This window comes from Chrysemys picta, chromosome 10 (genome assembly GCF_011386835.1).
Source record: "Chrysemys picta bellii isolate R12L10 chromosome 10, ASM1138683v2, whole genome shotgun sequence".
Taxonomy (NCBI): Eukaryota; Metazoa; Chordata; order Testudines; family Emydidae; genus Chrysemys; species Chrysemys picta.
The window spans coordinates 34540432-34554002 of record NC_088800.1 but is presented as its reverse complement, the minus strand read 5'-3'; the positions used below and the strand labels follow the sequence as shown (position 1 = coordinate 34554002).

General features: G+C 44.0%; 1 protein-coding gene across 5 annotated transcripts in view; it reads right to left on the bottom strand.

Moving 5' to 3' along the window:
• The window catches only part of USP3 (ubiquitin specific peptidase 3), a 65248-nt gene that overhangs the window by 14641 nt on the left and 37036 nt on the right, over positions 1-13571 (bottom strand). For all 5 annotated transcript variants that reach the window (XM_005285069.5, XM_065558377.1, XM_042853805.2 and 2 more), the window contains 4 exons: positions 11043-11124; positions 4527-4609; positions 2629-2742; positions 1682-1795 (listed from right to left, as the gene is read on the bottom strand). In XM_005285069.5, coding sequence (XP_005285126.1) covers positions 1682-1795; positions 2629-2742; positions 4527-4609; positions 11043-11124 — 393 coding nt within the window. The remainder of the gene's footprint in view (positions 1-1681; positions 1796-2628; positions 2743-4526; positions 4610-11042; positions 11125-13571) is intronic.

The window sequence follows — 13571 nt, the reverse complement described above, 5'->3', positions numbered from 1 at the left end:
ATGCACTATATTCCCTATTCCGTATATTCCCACATGGATTTGGAGAGCTCTCCACTGCAATATCAGCAATTTCCAGTTGCTTTCCGCTATACTACACTTTTCTATTAGGGAGACGGGGCCTATGGTGGCGAGGGTTGGCAGAAGATGCCACAGTTAGCTAAAACCTCTTAAAGGCTGAGATTCATGGGAAAACTAACCAACCAAATCTCATCTCTAAGGCCTCTCCATCACTCCACCCTGCGCAAACACAAGCAGCATAGCTGGCCTCATTGCTGTCATGTCACCAGCTCCAACCCTGTCCATCTACCCTAAGCCCACCCTGCATGTAGCCCCTCTGAGCTGGCTAACATTGCACAGGGAGACGGGGGATTCTAAATGGAGCACCAGTAATTTACACAGCATGATGCAATTCAACACAGAACATCTATTTTCCCCCTCCAGCCAAGGCTGCTGCCCCCTTCCCTCCTCCAAATGCAGGGAAAAACATAGCGAGTGGCTGACTTTTCTTTCCATGTGGCTTACCGCATTATTTTGCTTCACTCAATAGAAGGGCAGATATGGCCGAAGGAAGGCAGAGTGCATAACTAGTACCTTTCACTAATGAAGTGTTCCTAGACAGCTGGTGTTACCCGTGGGCCACAAATTCTCCCTCTCCCGAGGGTGCCACATTCCCAGAAGAGGGCAGCACTTTATGTTAAAAGCCATGATAGAACCCACAGTGCTGAAAATTTGCTAGAGAACAGATTTCCCTGCTCAGTCACACAAGAGCTGTAGGATAGGTTTATTACTGATAACGGGGTAACTCATCAAGCATATTAGAGATAATGTTCTTATGCCTAGAATGTTTTGGCCATTGCTTGAAGCCACTGGTATCAAACTTCCTTGATTCTCATAAGCCAGTAAAACACACATTAGGCAGTGTGAAGAATACTAAAGATGGCCTTTTATTATCTGGGTTATTCAGCTAAGCATATGTGTTCACAGCATCTTTTCAGCACTGCTGGAGATGTAACAGATAACAGAACATCTTTACTACCTGAGAACATGGAGCAACTTACCTTCACAAATCCTAACAGGTTTCAGTGCTCCTTTGAAAGAGGTTCAGGGGCCAGGACAGGGAGACCTTGGAGAGGAATGATACTTTGATTTACTTGGGTAACTTTTTTTTTTTTTTTTGACAGTGTGCGTAACACCCATAGACTCTTATAGCCCTTACTTAGAGTTACATTGGCAGTAGCTAGAATGTTTTGAGAATCAAGGAAGTTTTGCCCAGTATGTTTTACTTAGAGCTACGGCAACTGTATTTATTTTTTTGAATATCATTCCTATCATAGCCAAAAGTTTAGATTCTGTAAATTCCTTATTCTTGGTGATGAACCATAGGACTTTATCTTGGCTCTCCTGCCCCTAGAAGCAAGCCATTACTCATCAAAATTATGTACTCTAGTCCCTGTATACAAGGGATTTGTCTTCTCTGACTCTACTATATGCAGTGTGCCTACTGGCAACAAGCAATTATCTCGATGAATGAAAGTCTCTAGATAAAAGTGAAGTCACATTTGAAAGCTACATTTGTGGGCACAGGGGGAGGCTGCATGGAGTATTTTCCAGAAGCCAGATTAGGGTACAGGTGGCATAAGGTTACATTCAAGAATATTGCTCTTTATGTTACGGAACTTACCTAAAATTTGGCATGATTTTCCAAACGACATAAAATAAAGATTCTGGGCTAAATGCAGTTTGGCTCCCTTGCCATAAAGCACAAAGCGTCTTTCTAAACTCTTCAACCAATGAACTGGGGAGAGAAAGTAAAAATGATTTAGTGTGGATTCATACTCTAATCTACATTTTCAGGACTTCAGTGGTACGAATGTCAAAGAATTTCCTTTGATAAAAATGGTTCACTTGGTAAATCATTTCAGCTTCTTATACAAGGACATATTCCAAGTCCCTACAAATTTTAGGATCTAAATCTAATCCACAAAATTGAAGGGGTAGAGAAGACAGACTAGCAACATTGTGAAATCACAGATGTTAAGGATGGAAGTGGGACAGATTTTCTATCTAAGTTTTCATCAATGTAGTATCTAAGCACCTCTAAAATTGTACCTGTAAATCTTGTGCGCACAATTATTTGCATGTTGGTGAAGATTCAGTCCACTTGTTCACCTTAAAATTCTCTCAGGATTGTTGCCTATACTATAATTTAGTGCTAAAATAAACCAAGCCCAAAACTACCCACCTCTGGTACTCTAGCAGACATTTTTTCTCATCTCCCACAACTCAATACAGTATTTATTATTCTTGTTTAAGGTACTTCAGCCAATTTTTTAAAATCCAAGCTTCTGTGCTAATTTTCGAGCACATTGGAAAGAGTTTTTCGAGTAAGATTAAGAAGCACTAGGTGACACCTAGTCCAGTTAAGTTAATAGTTCCAGCATTAAATATATTTAACCTCACTCCAGCACTGTTTGATGGATGCTAGTCTTCTCTCCTGTGACAGCTACAAGAACACAGTGGAAATTATGTAAACATCTCCACTTGTACAATACACCCAAATAGCACCTGGCACTACCTCTTTCAGTTTCTACTGCTACTTCTTGAAGTTCAGTGCTAGCAAGAACTTACACGTTGTTATCCCCTTGGCTCCTGGTATGGTAAGTTCGCCTGCCAGCTGTTTTCCCATTCCGCAACTCCACGGCTGGCAACTCTTTGAAGTAACAGCAAAACTGCTGAATGTTACTGTAGGAAAAAGAAATGAGAGTGAGAAACGTATAGAATAGATAATAGGAAGGATACATGTGTGCTTTGCACAGTATTCTTTGGAGATGCTCACTTGGCTTCTTAAACTAGTTCTTATAACACTGAATAGGTCAAGTTTCCCATCAAGAGAACTAGTCAAGTTGCATCTAGTGTTACAATATAATTATCTACTCAGCACATGTACAGTGGGCACCACTAAATGGCATTCACCGGCCCAGTTACCTGCAACAATTATATCTTTTCTCTCTTCTGATTAGGAGATACCAAGGTTCCATAATTACTGAGTGTTGAGTTCTTACATCATGCTCACTGTAAACAAATCCATGTCTATAAGTGGCATTAATATTAATGTATCAGTAGACTTTAATATAGTTCATACCATCTAGAAAGAACTTAAAGCATTAGAAACTGATTTACAGACTACATATAAAAATCATTTCCCCATCACTGTTATGCCACCATACCTCAGTGAAACATAAAAGTTGTAATTACACAGTACAGTCATAATACTTAACAGTTAAGGGCAGGAATTGCATACAGCAATATAGTATCTAGCTGGAACTACAGAGGGATAGGGAAGGTAGATGGATGGCAAGTACCTAGATCATTAGAAGGGTGAAACAGTAGGTCTGACATGATTAAAAAGACCAGGGCCCGATCCTCAGCTGGTTTAAATCTGAGTATTTCCAATGTAATCAACAGAGCTATGCCAATTTAAACTAGCTGAGAATTTGGCCTTGGTTTTCAGAAAGAGGCCAGCAATCTACTTGCCGAAGAATACGCATGACTTCTGCCAGTGCACATGTAATTGCATGCTCAGATGTAGGTACCCAACTGTCTCTCTACCCAGTGAGAATTTGGCCCTGAGGATGCACCATCTGATGCATTTTTACTGTGAATATGTGAATAATATGAATATGCAAAATACTTGTACAAAGTTAAATTTTGAAGTTACTTTTTGTGAGCAATACAATGATGATTCAATTACACGCGTTAACTTTGGGATGAGGAGGGCAGGGGCTGCTGCTGTTACACAGAAGAGCGTGCACTTATGGGGTGAAGGAAGGGTCCCTAAGGTCACAAAGATTTCCGTGCAGCTCTCAGCCAGGCTGCATGACATTTTCTAACTTGCATTTTAAATAGATTCACTAGTACATTAAAGGGGGAGGGGAGCAAGAGGATGACATAATGGAGACCAAGCACAACTCCACAATAGGCCCAGTCTCCAAAGGCCTGGACAACAAGGGTCAAGAATCGGTTTTGCCTGTCTGGTCAGAGTTCCAGTGGCACCATGCCACTAGAGCACCTACAAATCTGTTAGTGAGAAACCAGGCCCAGTAACCAGACACTCAAATTATATTACCATTTCCCAGTGATAACCTATCCCCTCTCTGGAGACACTGCATCCCTCCGAACACAGACAATCCCTTCAATGCAGATGCCCTAACTGATCCCTCACCCACAAAGGGCGTCATGTCAGACCCACTACCCTTCAAGCTAAACATCTAGGGGCTTCCTCTGAACATCATTGCTACTCCTGAATCAATCACTGGGATCACTTTGGAAAGCTCCTCCCTCCTCCTGGAAAACAGAGGATGTTGCCAAGGCAGCACCCTCCATTCCGACAGGTCTATAGGGCAAGAGTGAGGAAGCGAAGTCGCTGGCCTTTCTTGCCTAGCACTGAAGAACAGATACCACCAAATCAACCTCCAGCCCAGGGTGGGAATTTGATTTGATGATTGCATATAAAACATGATGGATACCTGAGAGACTGAAGAATCGCATTCATGAAACACGTGTTCCCCAGATTGCGAAGGCCTGTAGCACAAAGGGCATTGGTGCTCCCCTGGGAACCAGAAGAAAGAGTAAGTCAAAAGAGACAGACAGCTACCCCCGAAGCACACAACAGTCACCTGTGCAGCACTGTACATTCAAATAGAACTAACGACAGACTGTTTGAGCCAGCTGGGAGCCAAGCCTACAACATGACTAGCTCAAAGGATCTAAAAAGGTATTTAACTATCTACACAGGTATTAAAGGGGTACCTTAATTGGATTGAAAAATTCCCTTTTTTACCATCTAAATAAACCTTCAGAGAACATTTGGGAATCTTCATTGTTTTGAGAGAATGTTTTACTTACTCTTTATAACAATCCACTCTAGGCTGTTGGGTGGATTTTTCAAGAGCATCTGAGGATATGTCTACACTATGAAATTAGGTCGATTTTATAGAAGTCAATTTTTAGAAAATCGATTTTATACAGTCGATTGCATATGTCCACACTAAGCACATTAAGTCGGCGGAGTGCGTCCTCACTACCGTGGCTAGCATCGACTTACGAAGCGGTGCACTGTGGGTAGCTATCCCACGGTTCCCGCAGTCTCCGCCACCCATTGAAATTCTGGGTTAAGCTCCCAATGCCTGATGGGGCAAAAACATTGTCGCGGGTGGTTTTGGGTACATGTCATCAGTCGCCCCTCCCTCTGTAAAAGCAACGTCAGACAATCATTTCGCGCCAGACACCAGGGTGATTAGAAGAGCACAGCAGGGCGCACTGCGCATCAGAGAGGCTTTGAAAACCAGTTTCATGACTGCCAAGCTTCGGCGTGACAGTTGTGTGTGTTTCTTCTTGATGCAAACCCACCCCCTTTGTTAATTTTAATTCCCTGTAAGCTAACCACCCTCCCCCCTTTGAAATAAAGTAACTATTATTTTGAAACCATGCATTCTTTCTTTATTAATTAAAAAAAAAAAAAGAGAGAGAGAGATAATGGACAAGGTAGCCCAGGTGGAGTGGGGGAGGAGGGAAGGACAAGGCCACATTGATTTTTAGTGTGGCCACACTAAAAATCAAACTGTTTGAATGACAGCCTTCTGTTGCTTGGGTCATCCTCTGGAGTGGAGTGGCTGGGTGCCCGGAGCCTCTCCACCCCCTCACCCTCCACGTGTTCTTGGGCATCTGGGTGAGGAGGATATGGGGAGGAGGGTAGGCGGTTATACAGTGGATGCAGTGGGGGTCCGTGCTCTTGTTGGCTTTCCTGCAGCTCCAACAGATGCTTCATCATGTCAGTTTGCTCCCCCATTAGCCTCAGCATCGCGTCCTGCCTCCGCTCTTCGCGCTCACTTAATTCTTTCCTGGCCTCTGCCACTGAATGCTTCCATGCATTAAGCTGTGGTCTATCAGTGTGGGAGGACTGCATGAGCTCGAAAAACATGTCATCACGAGTGCGGTTTTTTTCGCCTTCTAATCTACCATAACCAGTGGTGAGCTGCAGCTGGTTCCCACCAGTTCGTGGGAACCAGTTGTTAAATGTAGAAGCCCTTTTAGAACCGGACCCGGTTCTAAAAGGGCTTTTAAATTTAACAAAAGCTCCAGCAGCTCCCTGCCCTGCCCTGCCCCCGGCCCCAGCTCACCTGGCTCCGGCTCCGCCTCCTCCCCTGAAGGTTCCCCCTCCCGGCTTCCCGCGAATCAGCTGTTAGCGTGGGAAGCCTGGGAGGGCTGAGAAGGAAGCAGCAGTTTCCTGCAGGTGAGCTGGGGCGGGGGGCGCGAGGAGGGCTCCAGGCGCCATGTGGCTCTGGGCGGCACCGGCCCTAACTCCGATTCCGACTCTGGTCGAGCAGCCTGGCTCCGGCCCGGCCCCCAACTCAGGCCCCAATTCCAGGCCAACTCCCAACCCCAACTTCGGGCTGGCCCCCGCCTTCGGGCCGGCCAGTGGCGCCGGCCCCTGTCTTCAGGCTAGCCAGCGGCTCCGGGCTGGCCCGCGGCTCCAGCCCCCGGCTTCGCCCCGGCCCAGCCCCAACTCTGGGCTGGCTCCGGCCTGGCCCCCGGCTCTGGGCCGGGCCCCGACTCCGGGACGGCCAGCGGCGCCGGTCCAACTCCGGCCCGGTGCCCACAGCTCCCGGCACCGACTCCGGGTAGCACGGCCCCCATCTCCAGGCAGCGCGGTAAGGGGGGCAGGAAGCAGGGAGGGAGTGTTGGATAGAGGGCGGGGGGGTGGATTAGGGTCGGGACTCAGGGCCGTCAGAGGGTAGGGGAATTGAATGGGGGCAAGGGTCCTGGGGGGGCAGTCAGGAAGGAGCAGGGGTGTTGGATGGGGCGGTGGGGGGCAGTCAGGGGCAGGGGTTCCGGAGGTAGTCAGGGGACAGGGAGAAGGGGTGGTTGGATGAGGCAGAGGTTCCATGGGGGCCATCAGGCATGAGAGGAGGGGTTGGATGGGGCAGCAGGGGGCAGTTAGGGGACAGGGAAGGGGGTTGGATGGGGCAGGAGTCCCGGGCGGTGGGGGGAGGGCACAACCCCCTCGTGGGGTGAGGAGGAGGGAACCGGTTGTTAATATTTTGGCAGCTCATCACTGGCTATAACCTCAGGGACTGAGATGATAGGGGGAGTGTAGAAACATTCTATGCTCTACGATTCTGGGGGGACTGCATGGTCACCTGTGCTGCTAAGTTTGCCATGCTGACCAAACAGGAAATTAAATTCAAAAGTTCCCAGCGCTTTTCCTGTGTACCTGGCTAGTGCATCGGAGTTCAAAATGCTGTCCAAAGCAGTCACAATGGAGCACTCTGAGATAGCTCCCAGAGGCCAATACCATCGATTTGCGTCCGCACTACCCCAAATTCGACCCAGCAAAATCGATTTTAGCGCTACTCCCCTTGCTGGGGAGGAGTACAGAAATCGAATTTAAGAGCCCTTTAGGGTTGACGGAACGGGGTTGGTTGTGTGGACGCATTCATTTTTAAATCGACCTGACGCGGCTAAATTTGACCTAATCCCTTTGTGTAGACCAGGCCTGAGTTAGGTACCCAATTCCCAACGCTTTCCAATGGGAGCTGCATTCCAATCTCCCTGAGGCACTATTGAAAATCATCTCACCCTGAAAATGAGATCTAATTCCTTGCCAATTACACATTGACTCCCCCACCATCATGTGGTATGGGTTGCTCTTTTAGGACTCCTTATGAGACCTCAGCACCGGGCTGCTGGCTTTTTGTTTTGAAGAAAAATAAACAAGATTTTGGGGAAAACTATTGAAATTAAACAGACTGTACAAGCTGAAGGGGTTGGGGGCAGGAGTGCTGGAGAGAGCAGGCATGTGACATTGTTGGCCTATCAACTGTTGACAGTTTAGAGGAATGCAGCACACAGGCTAATTTGGTTTTGTAGCTACTTTTATTTCTAAATCTTTTGCACTTGTGTTTTAGTTGCCAGTCAAAATGTATACATTACATAAGAGCAGCATGATTAACTTTTAACTTTACGGTCTCCAGAATGGTATGTTAACCAATCTTCTAACAACAGGGAGTTCAAAATCAACTCTAGTCCTGACAACAAGAGCAGTGTGCTTTCAAGTAGGGACAATGGGAGAAAGCTTCTGTAATTCAGATACTGTCCCCTGGCTTGTGTCTTGATATCATTAGAGAAATTAACACTACCACAAACAACATACAAAACTTAAGTCTCAAGTAAAGCCTAAAGAGCGAACAGCATAAGAATATTTTATAATATTTAGATAGAAAAGTCAGCATTAGATAGAAAACTCAGCATTTTAGCAGTTGAGTAATTGCAAGAGCCTATTTTTAAAGAAGGTGTTGTTTCCAACATACAAAAACCTCACCCCCACAATGCCTTTTAGTACACTTCTCACCCCATCTCTGGTTAGACAGCATGGCATTATTGCAAACACCCTGTGCCCTGCTTTTTCTAGACACGGATCCAATGTGCCAGCACAGAAAAGACCATCAGTTGCCTTGGGCAACATTCATGTATTAATAAAACAGAGAAAACAAAGATAGCTCAGACTCTGATCTCCATTCAGTTATAATCTCCATTCAGTTAGTATGTTCTAATTCAGTCTTCTCAATTACTATACATCAGCTGTAGTTTTATTTCTGATTTTCCAGACACTGAGAATTCATGTGATTCTGTAGCCACAAAAAAAAAAAAAAAAAAGCCTGTACAGTATTGCAAATGCTTCCCCAGTCGTCCTGAGAAATTTTCTTATCAATTGAAGGAGGACACTAACTAGGCCTGCCAGTTTTGAAAGTAACTAAAACCACAGACGTTCCAAGACAGCAACTCACTGCCAGCTGCTTGGAACTCTGAGCATGCAGAGGGAGCCAATTAGGAGTATGTCTACACTGCAATTAGATACCCGTGGTTGGCCTGTGCCATCTGGCTCAAGCTAAGGGGCGATTTACTTATGGTGTCAATATTTGGGCTTGGACTGCAGCCTGAGCTCTGGGATCCTCCCCACCTTGCAGGGTCCTGGAGTCTGGGCTCCAGCCCAAGCCCAAATGTCTACACTGCAATTCAACAGCCCCTAAGCCCAAGTCAGCTGGCACTGGCCAATCATAGGTTTTTAATTGCAGTGTAGACATAGGAGAGCAGCTGTACAGCTGTCCTACCAACCACACCCATCCCTACTTCCATGCACCCTCTGGAGAATTCCTGCCTCTCCGAGTAAGCTATCTGTGTGGAGAGGCAAGTTTATGCATCAGCAATGTAGCACCAGCAGCTGAGAGCTACTACTGCAGCTCCCACGGGTCAGGTTCCATTCCTGCACTGCATTCTTGCCCTTCTTTTAATTTTTTATACATGCAGCCCCACCAAGCTAAGAGAGGGCAGAGTGAAGCTGAAGGTGAAAGCGGTATGCCCTCTATCCAACATCAGGAGACAGGTACCTATAAAGTGGGAGCAGCAGGCAAGATGAGAATAGAGACAAAGGGTAACATTTTCAAAAGCACCTAAAGACACTTCTGAAAAATGGGACTTAAACCCTTTTGAAAATTTTACTCAAACGTTTATTAAGAACCTGAGAATGGCCATACTGAGTCAGAACAAAGGTCCATCTGGCCGAGTATCTTGTTTTCCGACAGTGGCCGGTGACAGATGCTTCAAAGGGAACGAATGGAACAGGGCAATTTATTGAGTGATTCATCCCATTATCCAGTTTCAGCTTCCAGCAGACAGAGGTTTAGGAACACTCAGAGCATGGGGTTGCACCCCAGATCATCTTGGCTAGTAGCCATTCTTGGACCTATCCTCTGTGAGCTCATCGAATACTTTTTTTGAACCCACTTTTTTTTTTGGCCTTCATGTCATCCCCTGGAAATTAGTTCCGCGGGTTGACTGAGCAATGTGTGAAGAAGTACTTCCTTATGTTTAAAACCTGCTGTCTATACAGTTAATTGGGTGATCCCTGGTTCTTATGTTATGAGAAGGGGTAAATAACACTGCCTTATTTACTTTCTTCACACACATGATTTTTATAGCCATCTATCATACCCACCTCTCAAGTCATCTCTTTTCTAAACTGACTAGTCCTAATCTTTTTTAATTTCTCCTTGTATGGAAGCTGTACCATGCCCCTAATAATTTTTGTTGCCTTCTCTGTAACTTTTCCAGTTCTAATATATCTTTTTGAGATGGGACAACCAGAACTGCGTGCAGTATTCAAGTTGTGAACGTACTATGAATTTATAGAATAGCATTACGATATTTTCTGTCTTATTATCTGTTTGTCCCTTTCCTATTGGTTCCTAACATACTTTTAAGGCTTTTTGACTGCTGCTGCACATTTAACAGATGTTTTCATAGAACTATTAAGAAAGAGATCTTGGAGTCATTCTGAAGTGGCTACAGCTAATTTATAACCAATCATTTTGTATATATAGCTGTGACTTCCCTCCTCCCCATGAGCATTACTTTGCAGTTATTATCAACACTGAATTTCATCTGCCATTTTGTTGACAAGTCACTTGGTTTAGTGAGATCCCTTTGGAACTCTTCACAGTCAGTTCTGGACTTCCCTATCTTGACTAACTTTGTGTCATCTACTAACTTTGCCACCTCTCTGATTACCCGCTTTTCTTAATTTGCAATTACCTCCTTAACTAATAGGGAGGAATGGTTTGTGCCCTTTTCTTCTGCAATTGACAATTTGACTGCAATACTCATATACCAGACAAGAGGCTGCCTCTTACCTATCTCTGCTTTTCAGCCCAATTGGCACTAGTTGTTTCCTAGTTAGCGGATGCTGCTAAGCAACAGGGAAGCTCAAGCACTAGGTTAGTGTGATTACAAGAGGACACCAGCGATTTTTAAAAAAGAAATAAGTCACCTCTCCATTAGAGGAAGGCAGAGAGATACAACAAATACATGACATTTAGAATTTGAAGCCAGATTATAACCACTTTAAAACTAGGTCAACATTAGGCCCATTTTGAGCCTTGGTAAGTTGACGAAGCCCCTTCAAGCACTGAAAGCGTTGTACTTACATTTACTTTTAATAACTTGCTGTTCAGAGATGAATTTTCCAATAGTTTTCTCTTCCTATGTCTGTCTGCTGTAAAAGCTGAACTATAGTAAAGGAATAAATTAGTTAAAACATGTTATTTATTATAAAAAACAATATAAAATGGACAAAGTGAGTGTGCATTCTCTTAATGTCTAACAGTTACACATCAGATCATTAACATTCAAGAGCAGAAAGGCCTTCCCCAGTTTCAACGTATGCTTTTATAGAGGTACAATAGACATTTAATATTTGTCTTAAAATAGAAAAGATACAAGCTCTTCTTTTAATAGTGTCTAATACAGGGGTTCTCAAACTGGGGTTCGGGACCCCCCAGGGGGTCGCGACGTTATTACATGGGGGGTCGTGAGCTGTCAGCCTCCACCCCAAACCCCGCTTTGCTTCCAGCATTTATAATGGTGTTAAATTAAAACCACTTTTTTATATATTTATAAGGGGGGGTTCACACACACAGGCTTGCTATGTGAAAGGGGTAACCAGTACAAAAGTTTGAGACCCACTGGTCTAGTATCTGAATTAATGTAATTATGTTATGCTATAGTGAGTACCCTGAAGCATGTCCTAATTATCTTGCAACTTCTGATCTGAAAACATACTTCATATTTTTTTAATCAAAGGGACACTTCATATTGAATTTCTCCAGTGGCACTTCTTGTCTTCCGAAGTGTCTCTCCAGAGCTTTAGAAAGACTTTAAAATAAGTGCAGAGCCAAACAATTTAAGGCAGAAAACAACTTGAGCCATAAGCTTTGCAGTTTCTCTCAGACAAACACTAACAATATTATATCAAAAAAGTCCATTCTTAGAAAATTATTTGGTGTAATGCACTAAGGGCTTCATATGTTGCTAATCAATGACAGTCACTTACACTAAACATACTTTTATAGCCTTTAAGATAAGCTTTTAGAAGACAAAGTGCCCAAGTAAGAAGTGAACTGTCTTACATTATTCAAAACAGCTGGAAACCTGTAAGAAGCACAAAATAAACTGTTGAGATGCTACTGGTTCATGAGAAATTATGCAGTGCACCACTGCAGTGTGATCTAATGTATCTAGATCCTCCACTGCTGTGTGCAAAATATATCAGTGTTTGTCAGGCCAGGGTGAGGGGAGACTCCCAAACAACAAGTTCCTTCATAGAAATGTGCATCATAGGATAACAGTGTTCCTCCAAGAGTGCTCTGGCACCAGCCAAGAGGCAAAATCTAAAATATAAAAAACCTAAAGACAAGTAGCATGCTATAGCAACGTTCTTCAATATTTCCTTTGCCGTTTCAAGTCTATAGTTTAAATACTTTTGACCATGAAGTCACTGCAATGGGCTTTCACCTTGGGATATGGCTACTAGCCATGAGTTGGCCTTGACAGTGACAACCTTCACCTCTGAAAAACTAAGTTGCAGATTTTCTCCAAGGCTTCCCTAAATATTAAATACATCCCTCATCCACATGTTGTACACTTGTTATCAACCCAGCAAATAATGGAATGAAAAACAATGAGTGTTAGTATTTCCTAGCCGCATTCAAATGAGACAGCAGATGGAAGTGGAGAGGGTCTCAGATTAGGACAATGCCAAATGGGTGATTCTGATGCCAAAGTGACACATTTAGCGTACCAGTATCAGAAGATTTTCCAACATCACAGCCACTTGTTAGTGGTGTTGGTGTCTGAACTCTGGGGCAGCCAAACAATATTTGGAAGAACCTTTGTGTGCCTAGACTTCCACAAGATATTTTGCAAAGTTTCCAAGTAAATTATGAAAGCCCTAATATTTTGCTCTCCTGAACTGGCTGCAGCATGTGCATGATAAAGATTATAATATTTCTCAGTAGAAGAGACCTAGATAAGTCACAATAAAGCACTGCTCTTCTGTAACTCAGTATACAATTATTATAAGTTCATGAGCTTTCCTCATCTTCAGATGTTCAGAAACCAGGCCACGCAGTTAACATTTATCAGGATATTTCCCCCTTCCATTTCCACTTTAAGTGCTCTGCTCCAGCAACCAAATCTTAATTTTGGGAACCCATGCCTGCTTCTTGGCAAGACGTTTCCCAAGATATTCTTGACAAGGACTGAATGACTCAGTCAGCACATAGACCAGGGGTTCTCAAACTGGGGGTCAGGATCCCTCAGGGGGTCGTGTGGTTATTACATGGGGGGTCGTGAGCTGTCAGACTGCACCCCAAACCCCGCTTTGCATCCAGCATTTATAATGGGCTTAAATATATAAAAAAGTGTTTTTTAATTTATAAGGGGGGGGGAGGTCACACTCAGAGGCTTGCTATGTGAAAGGAGTCACCAGTAAAAAAGTTTGAGAACTTCTGACATAGACAAAGCTGCTTGTTAATTGCATTTCCATGAGTTTCAATGTAGAAGTCATCCCAACCCCGTAATCCTGGTATCTCTTTTAGATGATGAAAAGGCTTGTACAAGGACAATGTACAAAAAGAAAATCCATTCAAATTAAACAATATCCAAGTCCACTCAGA